The sequence below is a fragment of the Alexandromys fortis genome, unplaced genomic scaffold (assembly GCF_014885135.2).
Source record: "Alexandromys fortis isolate MF-2015 unplaced genomic scaffold, M_Fortis_MF-2015_v1.1 scaffold_32, whole genome shotgun sequence".
Classification (NCBI taxonomy): Eukaryota; Metazoa; Chordata; class Mammalia; order Rodentia; family Cricetidae; genus Alexandromys; species Alexandromys fortis.
Window position 1 is genome coordinate 5,583,585 of NW_026067938.1, and position 18,893 is coordinate 5,602,477.

Genomic DNA, 18,893 nt, shown 5'->3' on the forward strand with positions numbered 1-18,893 from the left:
ATCTCGGGTTCGCAGATAGAAACAGAGACGACTGATTTGAAGTCAGCATCTGACAAACTCGTCATCTCATCATGCTTGTAGATATTCACATATCCAGTGTCTGCTGGGAAGGGCTGAGGCCATGGTCTTGAGTCCCACAGACTCAGGTTCAAATCCCATCCGTCGCTGAGAAGTTATTGAGACCACTTCGTGTCAACCAGTGCGTCGTTGCTTCACAAAATATCTGAGGCAACCAAAGGCACAGATGGTTCATTTGAGTGGAAGATTTTAGTCGACCATGGTCTGCTTCGTTGCTTTTCAGCGTGTGTTACGTCAGAAATAGCCTGCTAGGGAGGATAGAGAGGAATAATGTCCTTACCTTATCACAGCTAAGAAGGGGGAAGGAGAGGCACAGAAAGTGTGGAGTAGACGCAAACACACACACACAGAGAGAGAGAGAGAGAGAGAGAGAGAGAGAGAGAGAGAGAGAGAGACAGAGACAGAGACAGAGACAGAGACAGACAGACAGAGAGAGAGAGACAGAGACAGAGAGACAGAGAGAATGAGAACATGCTAGAGCATTACCTGTTGACCTCCTTGCTTCAGGTGGGCTTCGCCTCCCATTGTTCACCACCTGCCAATAACGCCCTCCCTTTTCTGACTCTTCCATTGGATAGACATACTGATGAGTTTAGTAATCACATGACCACCACGCTGGGTGAGTTCCACCCAGTAAACCCAGCCATCCTGTTCCATTTCCTAGAGACTGCCAACCCGGCAAATCTTCTTTATCTTTTCTTCTCTAAGCACTAATATACCTAAACCCATGAGCTTGTTCCCTCCTCTGTCCAACACTCCCGTAGCACTTACTATGTTTGAAGTATTTTATAGTCTTCTGCAGTCGATTTAAACCTCACAAGTCCGATGACTGAAAAGTACAGAGAGAGGTTAAGGAACTTTTGTCGAACATGCCTAGTGAATAGGAAAGATGTTAAACGTTAGCAGTCCGGCTTCCCAGGTCTGTGCTATGAACTTCTTAACCCGTTTGATATATTTAGCCTTTTTTAAATACCCCGTAAGCATATGCGTGTTTAAAATGGAAAATGCTTAGCTATGAACCCCATAAACGCATCTTCTATAAAGGCTATACCGTACTGCGCAGAGAATGAAAGGACCCTTCTAACCTCTTGAATTTGAAAAATTATAGCCTGCTGACTGCATTGGACACCTTCGAACAGGATATGATAATAGTTTATGTTAAGGCTTGAATGTGAGCAGTGTTATCATGCTAAACAAAAGCCATGAAATGCGGAGTGTTTTTCAGTGTGAACATTTTGACTGTTAAGAATCTAACTGAGGTGGTCATGTGGTGGGGAGTGGATCTGGGTGGAGCTGAAGTGGGGATAAGGGATTGATATGGTCAAAATGTATTTTATACCTGTATGAACTCCTCAAAGATTGAATATTAAAAAGTCAAAATAAAAGAATCTTAGAATCGGTCACCTTTTCCAGAGAACTTTTACTCAGCGTTCTTGGCATCTTGTTCCTTGAATTGCTGCTTAGCCATTTGCAAGCTGCGGTTCTGAGGCCGTTTGCCCATTGTTAGATGGTTCAGTTAGGGAATCTGTCTCTGTGACCGACAGGCCACTGCGCTGATCTCTCTGTTTATTTAGACTTGGTCTTTAAACTGTATCCTGTGATTCTCTCCCTCCGCCAGGCCCCACAAGACTTACCCTGCTGATTACATTTGACAAATGCTAAAAATAAAACAGTTGACCACCTCCGAGACCTGACCGGCTGCCCTTGCCGGCTTAAGAGTCCTCAGCAATAGGGGAGCAGGCAAGAATGAGATCATTGCCATGGCTACCCTGAAAGTCAGCGAGGCGGCAGAACATGGGCAGGACATGGGCACAGGCTTCTACATGAGCACACATTGTCCTGCACCATACATACAAGCACAGCTGTGAACCATGACTAACTTTATGATATGATTCAGAGGAACCACTCTCGAGGCCATTCTTCATGTCCAATGAAGTTCATGTACAAAGTCAGTTCTCACCGTTCACTGTGTGGGTTCCAAGGATGTTACAGCAAGCTTCTGCTCAGGAGACAGTGTGACTGGGGTGATCCTGTAGTCTCTCAAGATGTCTACTGAAGCTGTAGGGGATACTTGTATGCATATGCCCTGACATGCTTGGAGCCCACACGCAAGCTGTCTTCCATACATGTTCCATGCCGTGGCTGCATGTGTACACACACACACACACACACACACACACACACACCTCAAATAAATAAATAAATAAATAAATAAATAAATAAATAAATAAATGTAAAAAATAAATGTCACATGAGCCAGGGCTTGGGATGTGTTTCCGCTGGTAGAGGGCTTGCCTAGCGTGTGGGAGACCTTGGGTTTGGTGCCACACTCCTCATAAACTAGAGGTGGCACCCACCTGCAATCCCAGAAAGATCAGAAGTTCAAGGTCATCTTCAGTTGCAGAGAGAGTTCAAAGCCAGCCTGGGTTACCTGAGATCTTATCTCCAAACAGAATGGATGAGGTCAATGAGAGGAAGGGAGGGCGGGAAAGAGAGAGAGCCTGACTCCGCAGGAGACACAGTAGAGAAGTAGCCTGTGTGTGTCCGTACTTTGTCACTCTTTGTCACTCCGATCTTGACGTGCCCGTGTCTCACGACGATATTCTCCCTTTCTGCAGGCATTTCCTATTCAAAACAGGGACAGGGACAACGCCACTGTTCAGTACGGCAACCCCGGGTTACACGATGGCATCTGGCTCTGTTTATTCACCGCCTACCCGGCCACTTCCTAGAAACACCCTATCGAGAAGTGCTTTTAAATTCAAGAAGTCTTCAAAGTACTGCAGCTGGAGATGCACCGCGCTGTGCGCTGTAGGGGTCTCGGTGCTGCTGGCCATCCTCCTGTCCTACTTCATAGGTAAGAGCGTGGCTTAACCCCGTTTGCCCGTCAGTTGATGTATTCTAGTAGTGTGTTGTTAGTTGATCTGGAGTATATGATGAGGTATGACCTTGTAACGTCAATGTTGTTGACATATGGAAATGTTTCAGGGATTTCAGTAGATTTGATCAGTACAAAGACTGGCCTGTGTAGTTCATTTCCTTAAGTGCTAAGTATATTCTTGGATACAAATATTATTCTTTTTATTGATGCCATCATTCATGAAATATTGGTCACTATGACATTTCCTACATACAAAATCATTCATGGACTTTCAGGAGTCAACACGAGGTAGGAATCTCTTTCAATTCATGCCCATTAATTAGGGACTCTCTGATCTCTGTGCTATAACGTGTGATTCCATGAACTCAGCTGTCTACATGTAAACTTGATCACTCAGGACTGTTATCTTCTCTTCAGGAACACCCCAGAGAACTGAGCCTCTTAAACTAATGAATGGTTACACGCTCGTTCGTATATGTGAGGTTTTCACCTCCTCTAATGCATGGCTCGTGTTTTGCACTTAGTCAAAACCCGGATGCTAGAGCCCCTATCTTCCTTTTGTTTAACTATTTCAGAATGTATTTGAGCATTTATACTGCTGGCAGTGGCTTTCATAAATGTCAGAAAAGCTACATGGTATTCTGATCTGCTTCTATGGCAAAGGAAAAGCCTTCCACATTGAAATGCTAATGGTGCCCACTAAGATAAATCACAGGCTGTGTGGTTTATACACCAGGAACAACAGCCAGCGATGCATCGCCAAGTTTACAAAGCAATTTGTGATGCCCCATGAAATCCCATCACTACCGACGAGTATCCCAGAGCTCGGAATAGAACGCTAGATGCTCTTGCGGTGGGCCTCTCCCTGCCAGTCCCTGCAATGTTCCTCAGATATAATTTACATACTTTGGAATGTGAAGTAACCGTTTTTTGAGTCTCTGTGGTTAATGGAAATGCAGAACTCTAGAGCATGGAAGAACTTGGGAGATAATTGAGTCAGGGATGGCAGCCGTGTGGCGTGTTACGGACTGTTATTTCGAATTCTTCAACTGTGGATGACACCACTAATGATTCAGAGCTCAGGTTCTCTCGGAACATGGAGACATCCTCGTTATCCTCATCAGGATGCTCAGACAACGGCGCAGCAGTCGCCAGCCATCCATCAGAGGGAAGCAGGATGAAATGCAGCCATCATATATATATATATATATATATATATATATATATACATATACATATATATATTTGCCAAGTTTACTTTCTTCTCCTAAGACAGCAGCAGCCCACGCACCGTACATAACAGCATCACACCCGGGTGAGGCCACACTGTGCTTCTGATTTTCCCGGCAGCATCAACATTCAGGGTTAACTTCTAGTCCTCAATTAGAAAATACCCTGGCCATTAAGAGAATCCTCTCCAGTTAGCTGTATAAATTATTTGTAACTGTCAGAAGTGTGCCGCTGAAGAATTCTAAATGAATTTGTGATGTGCAAGTCTTATATGGAACGTGACCAGTTACCCAGATGAGTTTGTAGGGGATTTTTTTTTAACGTGATGTACCCCAGATAGATGCTGTGGCAGGGCCGGCCGGCATCCAGAGTTGGGCTGGCCAGATCTGTATCTGTTGTGATTGGCGAGTGTCGATCCTTGCAATGGTTTGAGGGTCGGCTGGATGTGATCCTGTTTTATTTTTTGTAGTGTGACTGCCAGGAAAAGTATCACTCAGTGTGGGTTACATGGTGCCACTTGCATTCTCTCTACGGGATCCTTTAATAAATAGAATTATCCAGCTTCTAAATAAAACCTCAAGAATCTGCTCTTTCCTGCATTGCCTGACACATTGTTCAGCCATCAGCATCATACTCTGCATCTCTGCATCTTCTGGTCCCTCTGGTGCCCTTTTCCCTCTACTGCTCCAATGACCCATCCTTGGACTTTGCTCTTCCATCACTCAGGCTGATTGTTAATGTGAAGCAAAAGCTTAAGAAATGAGGGATTTAAAAAAAAGCTGAAGGAATTATTCCAGAATATTCAAGAATACTCTTTATACCTTCCAGTGCAATAATGAAAGGCTAAGAATTGTGTCTGTCCCCTGCCTCTTTCCTGAGATGAAATCTCAGAAGGGTCACAGTGGATAACTTCTAAAACACGGAGAGGAGGGGGAGGCACACAGACTTTGTTGTTTGTTCTTCCCTGTTTCTATCAAACCTTCAAAGAATACAGAAAGACCTACGAAGAAGGTGAAAATTAATTGCGATCATAGGACACCGCTCTTAGCTTTTAGGTAGGCAAAGGTGCTTGCTGCTAAGCCCAACTGTCTGATTGATCCCTGTACACAGCGGAAGGAGAAAGATGGCTCCCTCCAGTTGCCCCTTGTAGCTCTTTCTCCATGCATGTGTGCAGCTTGGGATCCGTGATGTATCCCTATGTTCACCAGTCTTTCCTCGGGTATTTGCTAGACGCTATCTATATCATTTTACTTACTGGTCCCCAAAATGCAGTAACTGTTCTATGCATGTGACAATGTCTCTGTTGGTGTGTGCTCATTTGATCAAACTCTATCGCTAGAGATTCTTTGAAGGAAGCTGCTGCACAGGTGCACTTTGAACTTTGTAACCCACTTTGCTGTCGCTCTCGTTTACATGAGCACCAATGCTGCAGTTGGCTTTATATTTTATCATTACTTTTAACCATTTCCAGCCTCTTACATTAAACAGTTTTTGTTTTAATATATTCCGAGTTATAACTTTTAATGTTTGTTGGTCGTTTGTAGTTCTTACTTTGGATTTAGATCAATTTTCCTCCATTTTCCCATTGGAGGTCTTTTCCTATGTATTTTTTGCATTGTGTATTTTTAGTTCTTGGGGGTGTGGCATGCACATAGCACAGAATGTGTGGGCAGGGCTGAGGACAACTTTCAGGACGCAGCTCTGTCCCCTGACTCGGTATGGTGCGGCTGTCAACCAGATTGTCAGGATAGGCAATGATCACCTTTACCCGCTGAGTCACCTCATTTGCCTTCTATTCCTTGTGTGTGTGCGCATGCGTGTGTACGTGTGCATATGTGTGTGCACACATGCATGCGTATAAGTGTGCATCTGTGTGTGCGTGCATATGTGTAAGTGTGTGTATGTCTGCATGTGTGTTGAGAATGGCTAGGGACAGGAAATGGTCTTGCTACATAGTTCTTGCTGGTGTGATACTGGCTCTGTAGAGTAGTCTGGCCTCAAACTCACAGCAATCCTCCTGCTCCCCCCTTCTCCATATTGAGATTACAGGAGGGATCCGCCACATCTGGCTTCTCTGCTTTATTTTTATTATATTTTATTTTACCTTGAAGCAACATTTAAGATGTGAATGTTTTGCCTTCTATGTTAAATATTTTTATAACATTATTAATTTAATTGTTGATTAGATATATCAATTTTCCTTGCAATTTATAGCTCTCACACCATACTTGTAAAGTCTATATTTAATCTAAGAAGCAGTCTAAAAATACTCTTAAGTTTATTCAGGAACTGCATTACTTTTGATTGGTGCTAGGCAGAGATCCAGGCCCTCCTGCACGCTGCTAGGCGAGTGCTCTCCCAGTGACCCGCAAGCGCTCTGCTGGTGAGCCCTACTCCAGTTCCTCAGTAACCACTGAAGTCAGTGTTTTACTATATCCTCTGGTAGATATTAAGAGTTCAAGTTGGCTCTCTTTCTAGAAACTCAGAGTCAAGGCATCAAGCTGTGTGTATACCCTATCTTTAACATTACATGCTTCCCTAACCCTCCATGGCTAAAATAACAAAAAAGCAAAGAAGGAAAATACATAGCTTTAGCTAAAACACTGAGCCAAAAATTTTATGTAACCAGGTTTTACTTTATCTACCAGCGTATGGGGGGGAGGGGGAGAGCATATATACGACCACACATTACCTGTGTGTCTGTGTGCATGTGGAGTCCAGATGTCTTCATCCGTTACTCTCCACTTTATGCTTTGAGAAAGGGCCTCTTGCTGAACCTGGAACTAGCTCACTGTATAAACTGAGTGGCCAGAAAGATCCAGATAGCTGCCATCTCTGACTCCCCAACACTGCAGTCACAGGCATGTGCCACCACTCCCAACATGAAACGTGGATGCTGGTGGTGGGAACTCAGTACTTCATGCTCACATGGCAGGCACTTGGTTGACAGAACTATCTCCCTAAGAAGGTGACCTATCTTTGTTTCTTGAACTGGGGCTTGAGAAGTGGCGTGTGGGGTGGGAAGGCAGTGGGGGTGGGGAGTGGGGAGGGTAGGGAGTGTCTGATAATAAGAGAGACCTCTGAAGGGAGGCATGTGAAGAGGAGCTTAGCTTATCAACAGCGGTGCTGCGGGAACACACACCAGACATTGCTTGAGTTTATGTGTAAATTTCCTCATTTAATTTCCGCAGCCCAACATTTTATCCCCATTTAGCTAAAGTAAATTTGTTGCTTCAAAAGGAAGCCTGCCTGAAGTCACATGGCTGAGACACGAAGGAGAAGGGTTCAGAAACTGTCACGTACCCCATTGTATTTTGTCTGTGTTCCATGAGGTTTCTATAGAACCCGAAACAGGAAAGAGATTTACGAAACGTAAACATGGCAGTGGAAATTCATGCCGTCTGTGTTTATGGGGTGGCTTTGGGGGCATCCCAGAAGAGGTGACTAAGGAATGCAGTGTCGATTTGTGCCTCTCACACCTGAGCGTGCCCAGGTGCCACTTCAGGTTCCCGCTGAAGCTCGTAGTCTGAGTCAGCAGATCTGGAATGAGAACCAAGGTTGTGGATTTCCAGCAGGCCCCCCGGTGCTGCTGCTGGGTCCACAGAACATATTGGGGCGTCGAGGATCCCCGTGGCGCTGTCAGATGTTCCGTCTGATGATAGAAATGCCCCGTTGGCACACTGTCCAATTCATTAGCCACCAGTCACATCTGGCTGCTGAGCGCTTGAAGTGTGGCTCGTTAATTTAATGAACTGAAGTTTCCCATTTCCTCTTAATTAATTGAAACTTGAGCAGCCACAGGTGGCGAGTGGCTACCATTTGGAGACTAGAGATGAGGACGCTGCTAGCAGGCAAGGCTTAGAGTGGGAGATGGCGAGGGCCCTTGGCGTGGAAGGGGGAGCAGAGCGGAGACCCTTACTGGTGTGTAATGGAGTCCGTGTGTTGTCACGCTGCGTACCCCAGTTTAAGGAAGAGCAGAGTTCATCTCAGCAGTCACGGGATGCTTTCCTTTCTACTACTGAGCTCCCAATTAAAATCCTCTCCCGTGCCTGGCCTTTTAGGCGATAGACCCTTACACGGTGGAGATCCCTCTGACTCCAAAGCAAAAATGTGAAACCTAATACTGATTGTGGAACTATCAAAAAAAAAATACCCGACCTATTTTGCTATTCCCTAACATGTTCATCTTCCCCTCTTTTTGATTCTCCAAGATGGCAGTTTTCAAGATGGACAGTAACGAACAGCACGGGCGGGAAGACGGCCAGTCTGTTGCTCGCTCGCTGTTGCTGCTGTTTGCCTTCGCGGTTATACAGTGACTCAGAGTCTTGATGGGCACACTTCTCCCCCCTCCCCCCCGCCCCGTAAAGGATAGCCTAAAGTTTTCATAGAAAAAGATCCAGTCCACCGTGAAATGTGACCATGAGTAGTATCATTGAACACAAATCAGAGTCAAGGCTGGACTTAGACCAGCCTTTTCCATCCGCTTTCTCAAAAGCAGCATGATTGACAGTCGCTGTGTAGGCTCCGTACCACTAGGAAGAGCCTGAAGCGCCTCTGCTGTTTTCCCCTCACAGGAAGCCTCGAAGGAGTCTGCGCATTGTGTGAGTTAGTTTTCCCATGGCTGGGGGAAGCAACTGGAGAGAGGAAGCGCTCATCTTCGTTCACAGTTCCAGGGTACAGCCAGAGAAACCATGGCAACAAGGGCCGCAGGCAGCAGGTCACATTGCATTCACAGACAGGAAGCAGAGGGACATGAATGCGCATGCTTAGCTGGCGGTTTCGTACCGTCAACTTTGGTGCCCTGGACTGTGACGTCAGATTTAGGGGTGGTTGTCCAACGTAAGTTAACCTAATCTATAGAAATCACACAGTGGTCCGAGCTTTGTCACCAAGATGATTTTAGATACCGTTAAGTTGACAGTATTGATCACCAACGTGGTCATCTTTCAGCCTAAAGAACACTGAGACAACAAAAATATCATCAAAGCATGGTTTCCTAGCTCCTTGACCTTTTGACTAGGTTTTCCCCGAACCAATAATTCATTTGACAGCAGATGTTTGCTCTCCCATTTCTAGTATATAATTCGGTGATGGTTATAGTCACTGAATTGTCCGACTGTCATCCCGACCGTAACTGTCACCCCCTAAAAAGGAACTGGGTCCTTTAACAGTCACTTTGCATTTCTCTGTGATAACACAGTCGGGTTTTTTCCTGTAGCAGAAAAAAATATAACTGAATTTTTTTTTAGGTTTATAAATTCGTGTCCCAAAGACTATAGATAATTCAGCATTATTTTTCTTTTGAGCTCCTTCCTGACATGTGCTATTAACCAAAGAACCACGCGAATTTCCAATTCTCCTTTCCACTCTAAAATATATATGTGTTTGTTATTTATTTCCACTGAACAGCTGCTACCAAGTGAGTCCTAAAATAGATGTTGTCATCTGTCTGCTAAAAGGACTGTTTAGCGACAGGAGCGTTCCCTGAACCCGGTAAAAAGCAGCCCGCGGAGCCACGGTTCAGTGCAGTTAGGATTTCTTAGCCGTTATCTGCACCGCTTTTGAGCACATTTGCATTTTGTGAACATCTTTACCTTTCTGTGTACCTTGAAATTGATTATGGCACCAGCTAGATGTGTGCAACTGAGGGTCAGAAGGAAATGCACGCCAACCCTTTATGTGTCCTGGAAAATCAACCAGTTAAATATATATGGCAAAAATAAAACGTGGGCTGACATTCTTTTCTCCTTTCTGGACGTGTCTTTGTAATAAAAGCACTGTTTTAGTGGGTTGTAGGACACAGCCATGCCATGAATTACAGCCCAGTTTTCACTATAGCTGTTCCCTTAACCCTTTGAAGCCCAACACTCAGGAAAAAAGAATGTACTTTCCCTGAGATAGAAAGGGAGCTCCTACGATTTCATCATTTATAAGAAAGCGGTTTTGCCTGAATTTTAGAGGCAGGATACTGTAAAGCTTACACGCCTTTAATCCCAGCACTCGGGAGGCAGAGGCAGGCGGATCTCTGTGAGTTCGAGACCAGCCTGGTCTACAGAGCTAGTGCCAGGACAGGCTCCAAAGCCACAAAGAAACCCTGTCTCGAAAAACAAAACAAAAAAAATTTACAATCAAAATTTTGGTTTTAGTGTTGCGAAATTAAGACACATTAAAGTATGATGCAATGGTAGATGGAGGTCCAGAATAAAACAGCTTCTGAGGGGAGAGGGGAAAATAGTGATTTGATTAAACATGTCTCAAGAGCACTGAGTCTTTGATCCCAAAAAGGAGAAAAATCTAGCAAAAACCAAACTCTACTAAACTGTGCTTTGTTGTGTTTTGTCCCCAGTGAGAATGGTGCTTTTAAGTCTGCACGCTCTTTCCACCCTCACTGAAGTTTGGCCATATCACTAGTGTTCTAGCCTGGCTTTCCGTGGGAAGTCTTAGTGGTGAATTTTCATAAGACTTTGTCTTTCTATGTCTAGCCCAGAAACAGAGAAAAGCACAGCAGGTCACGTAAAACCCAGTGTAGTCTACTACCAGCTCTGTGATATCCTAACAGTGGTTCCTGAATGAACTCACATGGGAAAAGCCTCTGTTATTTGGTTGGCTCCTTTGCGATGGTATAAATTAGCATAGGAACACATATTTGGTTTTGAGTTTATCCTTTGTCTTATTATTCCCACAAAAAGAAAAGCACTTCCCAAGCCAGGAACTCTTGCAAATGGTTAATACTCCTCTTTCCCCAGAAACAGTCTTGTTCACCCTGAGCTTGGTATGGGGCCCGCTAAAATAAATACTATCAAAAATACAGTCTCTCAGCAGACTGTGTTTCATTTGCCCAAGATTCCAAGGGATCTCTTGACTTGGAAAATATTCTAGGTCGGTAACAATTAGAAAAAAAAATGGTTAGAGTTATCACAATGTCAGCTTATGCTCGTGTTAAGTAGCTTGTCTGTAACGTCCAGTCACATCTGTGTCTCAGGCTCTCGTTTCTGCAGACTGTAGCCATAGCTGCAAACCCTGATAGCTAGGAAGCACAATAAAGCACTTACCCTACAATGCATAAGTTCTCAGCTGGTGCGACCCCTGCATTGGCTTTTACATCAGTGATCCTGAGCACAGTGCATTCGGAGAGAAACATGTGGAGAGTAAGGATAGGAGATGTGGCTACTTGCAGGAGGGCCAAAGAAGGACTGTCTTGAGTGCTAGGAATTCTCAAACACTTTACTCTAAAATCTTCACGTTCCCGACTCCATCGTCGATGGTTCCACCTTAGAACTGAACAGACGAAATAACGCTAAGACATTTTTTGTGTGTTACATGTTGATTGTTCCCACATCATCCATAAATGTCTACAGATTGCTCACCTTGTCCTGGTCCTTCTTCCTTGACAATAAGCGTTCTCAAATTCTTGTTTGGTGCTTTTAGTTATGTAACAGGCACCCATCTGAATAGGAAGCATCTGTTCATCTACCTGTCCAGCAACCGTTCATTCGTTCAGCAGGTGTGTTGATTGGTGACTGCTGCAGAAAACACACTGTCACAGGTTCAACTGTGATAATAGTGTAGTCAGTGCCCTCTTACAGATGGTAAGATTTTGAAGGAGAGAGACATCTAACAACTAATTGCAGTTACCATGGCTACTTAATATAAAAGATGAAGAAGGCTGGGGTGGGAGCTTGTGGCTTAATGGTAGAACCCTCCCATGTGCTATGATTAGGAAAGTCAGAAGGGAGGGAAAACAGAGAGGAAGGGGAAAGAAAGAAGGGAGAGGTGAGGGGAAGAGAGGAGAGGGAGGGGAGGAGAGATTATAGAAGGCTAGCAGAGCTTATGAAACGCAGCTCTTCTTGATTCTGAGCATTTGAGAAAGATATGTCTGCTAAGACCTGCATTTTGACTTAGGGACAAACTTTACATTTTAACACATGACCTAAATGTAACTCCAAAAGTCAGTTGTCAAAGACAGAAGTCTACATGCCACTTAGAGAAAAGTTATGAGATGCATCTTTTATTCTTTGTTGAATGAGCTGCGGCTCTTGTCACAGTTAGCATCTTTAAGTGGAAAGGAATGTTATTTTAGAAATTTTGGGTAACTTAGCTAAAATTGCCACAACAATTTATAGTCTTTTTTTGTTTCTTTCTATAACATACATACTTTAAAATGTTATTTATAAAGCATGATGGGAGAAAAGTTTTTAAAACTCTGAAAGGAAAGCAATTCTGAGTTTTAAAACATTTGTTGCCTACTCTGTTAGTCTGTGATGAAGAAATCCTTTTTGAGTGTGTGTGTGCTTGTGTGTGTATGTGTTTGTGTGCCTGTGATGTATGCTTGTGTGTGTGTGTGCATGTGTGTGGTGTGTGATTGGGTGGTCTGTAGGTGAGTATGGTGTGATGTGTGTTTGTATGTGGTATGATGTAGGTGTGTGTGGTGTGTGCTTGTGTGTAGTGTGTGATGTTTAGGGTGTAGGTGTGTTTGTGGTTTAGTGTGTGCTTGTATGTGGTACGTGACGTGTATATGTGGTGTGGTGTGTAGTGTGTGATGTATATGGTGTAGGTGTGGGGGGTGCTTGTGTGTGGTGTGTTCGTATAGTTTGATGTCTAGGTATGTGTGGTGATATCCAATAGATGTGATATGTGGGTTTTGTGTGTGTGGTGATATGCAGAAGATGTGGCATGTGGGGGTTTGTATGTGTGTGTGGTATGAGGGGTGGTGTATGTGGTGGTATGCAGGAGATGTGGTATGTGAGTGTTTTGTGTGGTGTGTGTAGTGATATGCAGAAGATGTGGTACGTGGGGGTTTGTGTGGTGGGTGTGTGTGTGTGTGTGTGTGGTATGAGGGGTGGTGCGTGTCGGGGGTAGATATATAAGGAAATCTGTTTCCTCTTTGATAACAGAAGAATCAGCATATCCAGTTTCTGTTACTGAGTCAGAGCTAGAAGTGGCAAGAGCCTCACTTTAAGGCCCTGCTGTTGGGTATCCTGCTTTGTTGTTTTAAGACAGAAACTCCATATATGGTTCGCTCTGACCTCAAGCTTTTACTCCTCCTATTCTCAAGTGCAGAGGTTTGGAGCTTGCCCTCCACCCCTAGCCCCCACTGTACAGTTTTAAGCACACATCACACAGTGAGTCAAAGAATGGCTGTATTTTCCAGCTATACCCCTTTCACACAGTGCTAAGAAACAATCTAGTGATTTCAAAATGCACGACACTGCGGGCCCTGCCTTTCCCAGTTCCATCTCATGCTGGGAGTGGATCCGTGTTTCCAAAGAAGAAGCCAGTGATCCTGTCCTGTGTTACTTCCTGCCCAGCCTGACTTGGCTGACTTGAGGGCCAGCGAGGGGTATCTTCACCTTACTGCTTCATCCTCAGGCTCATCCTGTCCTGTCTTCCTTTTCCACAGCACACTTTCTCTCTCGCTGACCATTTTCATGATCCTTTCTGACCTTCAGGAGGAAAGGGTTTTTTTCCACCATATCCTCCCTTTCCCACCATGGCAAAAGCATGCCCATGACATTCACACAAAATGACTCCTACATGCAGCTGCAGAAATACGGAGCTCTTGGTTCTGACAGAAACTTCTGGATTTCTGTTTGCCTTGTATACTCTCCTCTTAGTTAATACCAATGCCTCAGTCTGTTTAATTCCGTTAAATATTTAACTATTATCGATACCTCCCTTAGACATTAATTCCAATAAATATAGCCAGTGCTGAGTCTCTCCTTTAGAGATGGAATTCACGGATCTGAGTAAGACATAGTCTTTACCACAGTGATCTCATGTTTTTAGAAGAAGTTGTCAAATGTGCGTTTCACATTATACACAGTTCGATACCGTTTCTGAAATCTGTGCCCCTCAAAACTCAAGGTTTGAAGTTGTGTCTCCGCACAGTCATTTGTTAGCTGTGTTGTTTTGAACAAGGTGCTCCCACAGACCTGAGCTCCCTCAGCAATGTGGACCAACAGTAAATGGGAGGAAGATTTATACAATCTGGAGAAAAACTGGAATGTGGTCAATAGCAAGTTTAGTAATAGTGTGATACTGTTTCCAGGAAATATTTAATAAAGTAACCCATGTGCCATACAGAATTGCAAGTGTTTGCTTGATGTTAGTTGATGTCACCCTCCTCCAGGTTCTAACCCAGGCTTGCCTGGAGCTCACTGTGTAGCCCAGAGATATTTCAAACACACGGCAATGCCTCTGTGACTGCTGAAATTATAATGTGAGCTCCCACACCTGACCTCATGCCTGTTTCTCCTAACTGCTCAATGCACCAAATAGTAATGTCCACAGGGTTTCAACCAAGAAGGTTCCAGATGCAGGAAATCAGTCCATGTTCATGCTTAGAGCCAGTACGTAGTTTATAGAAGACCATACCAGGATCATCTCATTTTGAAAGTGTATTATAGTTTGTTTTTTTTTTTCTGCTCAGATTTAAGAATTTGCAGGTTGTATATGGACAGGATAACTAACATTTGAATGACAAAAAAGATTTTTTTTTCCATTTTGAATTCTTATCCTGTAGTATCTTATGAGAAAGGTCTCAGGGGAGAACTTCTGGCTGCCTAATACTTCTTTCATAAAAATTAATTTGTAAGCATGCATTTTTACCTTGGTTTTATTAATATTGTTTATAGGTCATTCCATTCATTCCTTAGTAATGCTTTCTGTTTACGTAGGAGATGCTGGGTTTAGCATCATATTGTCAAATTTTCTCTCAAAGTCATAAAACCTTTGCCAGTCATTTCAGACAATNCACTTTTAGATTAATATTGTAAAAATTTTCCAATCATATCATAGAGGAGATAGGTCCTTTTATTATTGTTGCTGGTGGTTGGTGGTGGTGATTTTTCGAGATAGGGTTTCTCTGTGTAGCAGCTCTGGCTGTCCTAGAACTTGCTCTGTAGACCAGAGTGACCTCGCTTTAGGTCTTCTCATTCTAGATCAGCGGTTCTCAACCTGTGTGTTGCAACCCTTTTGGGGGGGGGGGGTCAAATGATATTTAGGGGTTGCCTACGATATTTACAGTACAATTCATAATAGTAGCAAAATTAGAGTTTTGAAGTAGCAATGGAATAATTTTATGTCTGGGGTCAGCACAACATGAGGAACTCAAAGGGTTGCAGCAGTAGGAGGGCTGAGAACCGCGGCTCTACATCTTTAATCTAATCCTGCAGTACATTTCCAGCTGTAACCAGCTAAATGCTCCGAGTGGTTGGGCCTCTGTGAGTTGCACTGAATTTGTAAATAGAACCCAACCGTATTATTTCGGCCATCTCAAATAATCATCTCTTTCATCTTTATTTTTTATTTCCGGAGTAAAGATATTTTTAGATGCTTTTAGCTTCTTCAGAGACGTCCTCTCTGGTCACAGAAAGGAGTCACACATAGAGAAGAGATGTGTGGTTGAAGTGGGAAAGTGGGCCATTTCTTTTAGGCGAGGAGAGTGAGACCGGCAAATGCAGAAGCGTGCGGCCACTGGGAGCAAATCTCCTGAGGCCGGACACTGCAGCTCCCTCTGGTTTGTTTGGAAACACACCCACAGATGCTCTACAAGGGATTATTAAAATACATTAGTAATTCTGCAAAAGTGCTTTCCCGGTGGATAATGCCGGAGGAGCCTGGGGTCACGGGCTTCCCAAGACCCTTTCCTCTCCCCGTAGTGTGCGGTGGAGTGACAGTCAAGGGAGAGGAGGTTAGTGCCGTCTGCTAGGTCTGGGTGCAGCGGGAATATTGAAGTATGGAAGTAGACAGTGGAACTTGATGAGCAAGGCGCTCCAAGTTTCTGTTGTGTGGAAGATTAAGAGTAACCCACGGGAGCTGCCTGAGCCTAGGCCCCAGGATGGTCACCGAAGTCATTTACAGTGTCTCTTTGGAAACTACATGTATGCATGTACATACTGGAAGGCACACATCCTCACTCATGGGTCATTCTCTCGGGAAAGGAACACCTTGTGCTAAATTGGACTGTTATAAAAAGGTTGTTTTTGTAGATTTTTGTCATAACTTAATATACCCACATTCCACTAAGTATCTCCGTATTTGAATATTTTGACCTTTTATTGATGGTAAAGTATCTTAACATTTCAAAGATTTCCTTTTTGGGAGTCCTAAGTTCTCTGACTTTTATTTTTGTGTGTTTATGTATGTGTGTTGGGGAACAAGTGGGCCAGCATCTGCCACCCAGCTACACCTCAGCCGTTCTATTTTGTCCTATAAAAATTCAGAGGAAGCCAAAGGGGGAAATCTATATGCTTAACTAAGTCATCAGTATACAGGGACGTTTGTTGCATAGTTCTGAAAGCTGCTGTGGAATAAAGAAACCCGGATGAGGAGGGAGTCAGAACTGCACACCTCCGAGTAGCGAGCGCAGCCATGGGGCTTCAGGGCAAGCTGCTAAGAACTAACTGCACGAGTGAGTCCTCTGCCGCCTTTGCTGATAGAGGCAAATGCGGTGTTGTGGCAGTGAGGGAATAGTATACACGTCACAGAAATGATTTCAGTATTTTGAGTGTTCTTGAAATAGACATATTCTTTAATAATGGCAATTATTCCTCCAAGATCCTCTGGCCTGGTAACAGCCTGTCCCCTTCGGCCTGGTGATTGCGTGGGCGTTCTTTCTGTTACCAGAGAATGAATGATTTTTTTTCAGTGAGTCCTCAAACTAGAGGCAAGTAGAGACAGTGGGGAAACAAGTCCGCCTTAGAAATCCTGACTTCATTCTCTTTGTGACCCAGACCACGGCCTGATGCCCTCGGCCTCTCCAATGGCTGTCGGTAAGCAGGGGGAGGGCCATTTCCTAGGTAGTGTCTATAGGTGTTTTACGCTACATCTATGCAGTAGGAATAGGTTGACTTTCAGAAGCAGAATTTTTAAAATCTCACCGTGCAGAAAATAACATGAGTCAACTGTGGCAGAAACAAGCATGTGTATTAAATCTGTTCATTCCCGTCAAGACGTGTTGATGGCCATTCATTTATGGCATGACCAAAAAATGAGGGAGAAGAAGAACACAGTAGAAATACAAGATATTGGCTGTCCCTGTAGCTTTTCTCTCTTCTTCCTCTTTGCTGAATCTACTCACTCACAAGCCTGTGGTTTTAGAGTGTTCTCTTCAATTCTCAGAAAAACTCGCCCCATCAAACATGGGTCCTTTTGAATACAAGAATATCATGTAGTTGATAAAGAGAATAATTTCTTTTCTCATAATGACAACGGGAAAACATATGGATATGAAAGCTGGCGTGAGAAATACTGACTTTCAAAGAAGCATATTTGGGTCAGCAAAGTGTAGGCTGTTGCAATAATATTAGCCTTAAAAGTTAATAACAAATAGTAATGAATTCGAATGCCAAAATATTGCCTAACACATTCTGTCAACATGCATATAAACACAGCGGGAAATCCAAAACAAAAGCTAATTTATGGGAAATGATGTCCTCCTAATGATGGCGTAGACCGTGGGGGTCCACATTATAAACTCCAGTCTTTCCATGAGAGGCTTCATTTTACACAGAAGACGTGGTTGCTTTCTGGAACTATGTATCAAGTCTAATCATTGCCCTATATTTAAGGGTATTTTTCTTACTTTTTTTTCTATAAAGCCTACTCAGTTCCACATGTGCTTTATGTCTATTTAGATATTCATGAAATTACAAGAAAAAAATGAAAGGTCCAAGACACTCAAAGGATCATCATGTCTTATTGTACTTTGATCCATGCAGGGTTGTTTGTAAAATCAAAAGAACAATAGGGTCTTCTAATATATTGCTATTTTATTGATACCCAGGTGTGGGTATTTTTCCCTTTGCTCAACGATGACATAAATATTTATATTCTTAAATTCCTAAAAAGCCCATGAACCTGCTAGAGTTTCTGAGATAGATGGAGTCAGAATTGGGACTAGGACTCAGATGCCTTCTGACAGAAACAAAGGCTCCTGAAGACATCCCAGGAAATCTATACTATATCCAGGCAGTTCCCTGGCTGTGACCCTTAGCTCTGGAGTTTATTCCCTGATAGCTTCTGTGAAGGGGTCCATGCGTCATGAGCCTTCCTCTCATAGATTTTCTGGGGGAAGACATGCCGTGTGTTGGATGAGAGCTGAATGACGAGAAAGCGGAGCTCTAGGCCTTTGCTCGCTGAGGTGAACAAAAAGAAAACTAGCCTACAGATATTCAGGATGATACGTTTAAAGTTGGTTTTTCTCTCCCGACCTCAGTCCTCACGTTATCTTGTGCTTCTCGTCTCTGTGAGATAGCTTCCTGGCTCCTGTAATATTAAACAGCATTTAGGCCATAATGGCAGGCCTGCTAAGAGCCGTGCTCAGTGCTGCCAAAACCTCAGAGTGCACTCCTCAGACTTCAGGTTGCTGATGGCAAGGGTGCCTGCCTCTGTGTTCCCTTCACAACATTCCCTGTAATTTGCTCCAAGGTTCTGGCAGACGGCTGGACTCTGTCACCAGCTGTCACCACCCCCTCTTCCTATCCACACTTGGCAGGATCCAAGGACTCAGACAGCCAGTAGAAATAATAGTAGCTGTGGTAACAACTTCAGTGGCATGGTCCCCAGAGACAAGATCACACTTGGCACCTTTTCTCTCAACGGGAATCTAAAAACGGCCCCGAATTTGCTACTTGGTGGTATATAATTTTATTTAATCACACATTTTTGGTTTCAAGTGTTCCACATGCTGGCTTCTAAGTGT

The 18,893-nt window shown here is 43.8% G+C and overlaps 1 protein-coding gene across 3 annotated transcripts in view; it reads left to right on the forward strand.

The window, feature by feature from the left end:
• The window catches only part of Tenm3 (teneurin transmembrane protein 3), a 606,148-nt gene that overhangs the window by 436,808 nt on the left and 150,447 nt on the right, over window positions 1–18,893 (forward strand). For all 3 annotated transcript variants that reach the window (XM_050147272.1, XM_050147274.1, XM_050147273.1), the window contains one exon: window positions 2,697–2,935. In XM_050147272.1, the coding sequence (XP_050003229.1) occupies window positions 2,697–2,935 (239 nt within the window). The remainder of the gene's footprint in view (window positions 1–2,696; window positions 2,936–18,893) is intronic.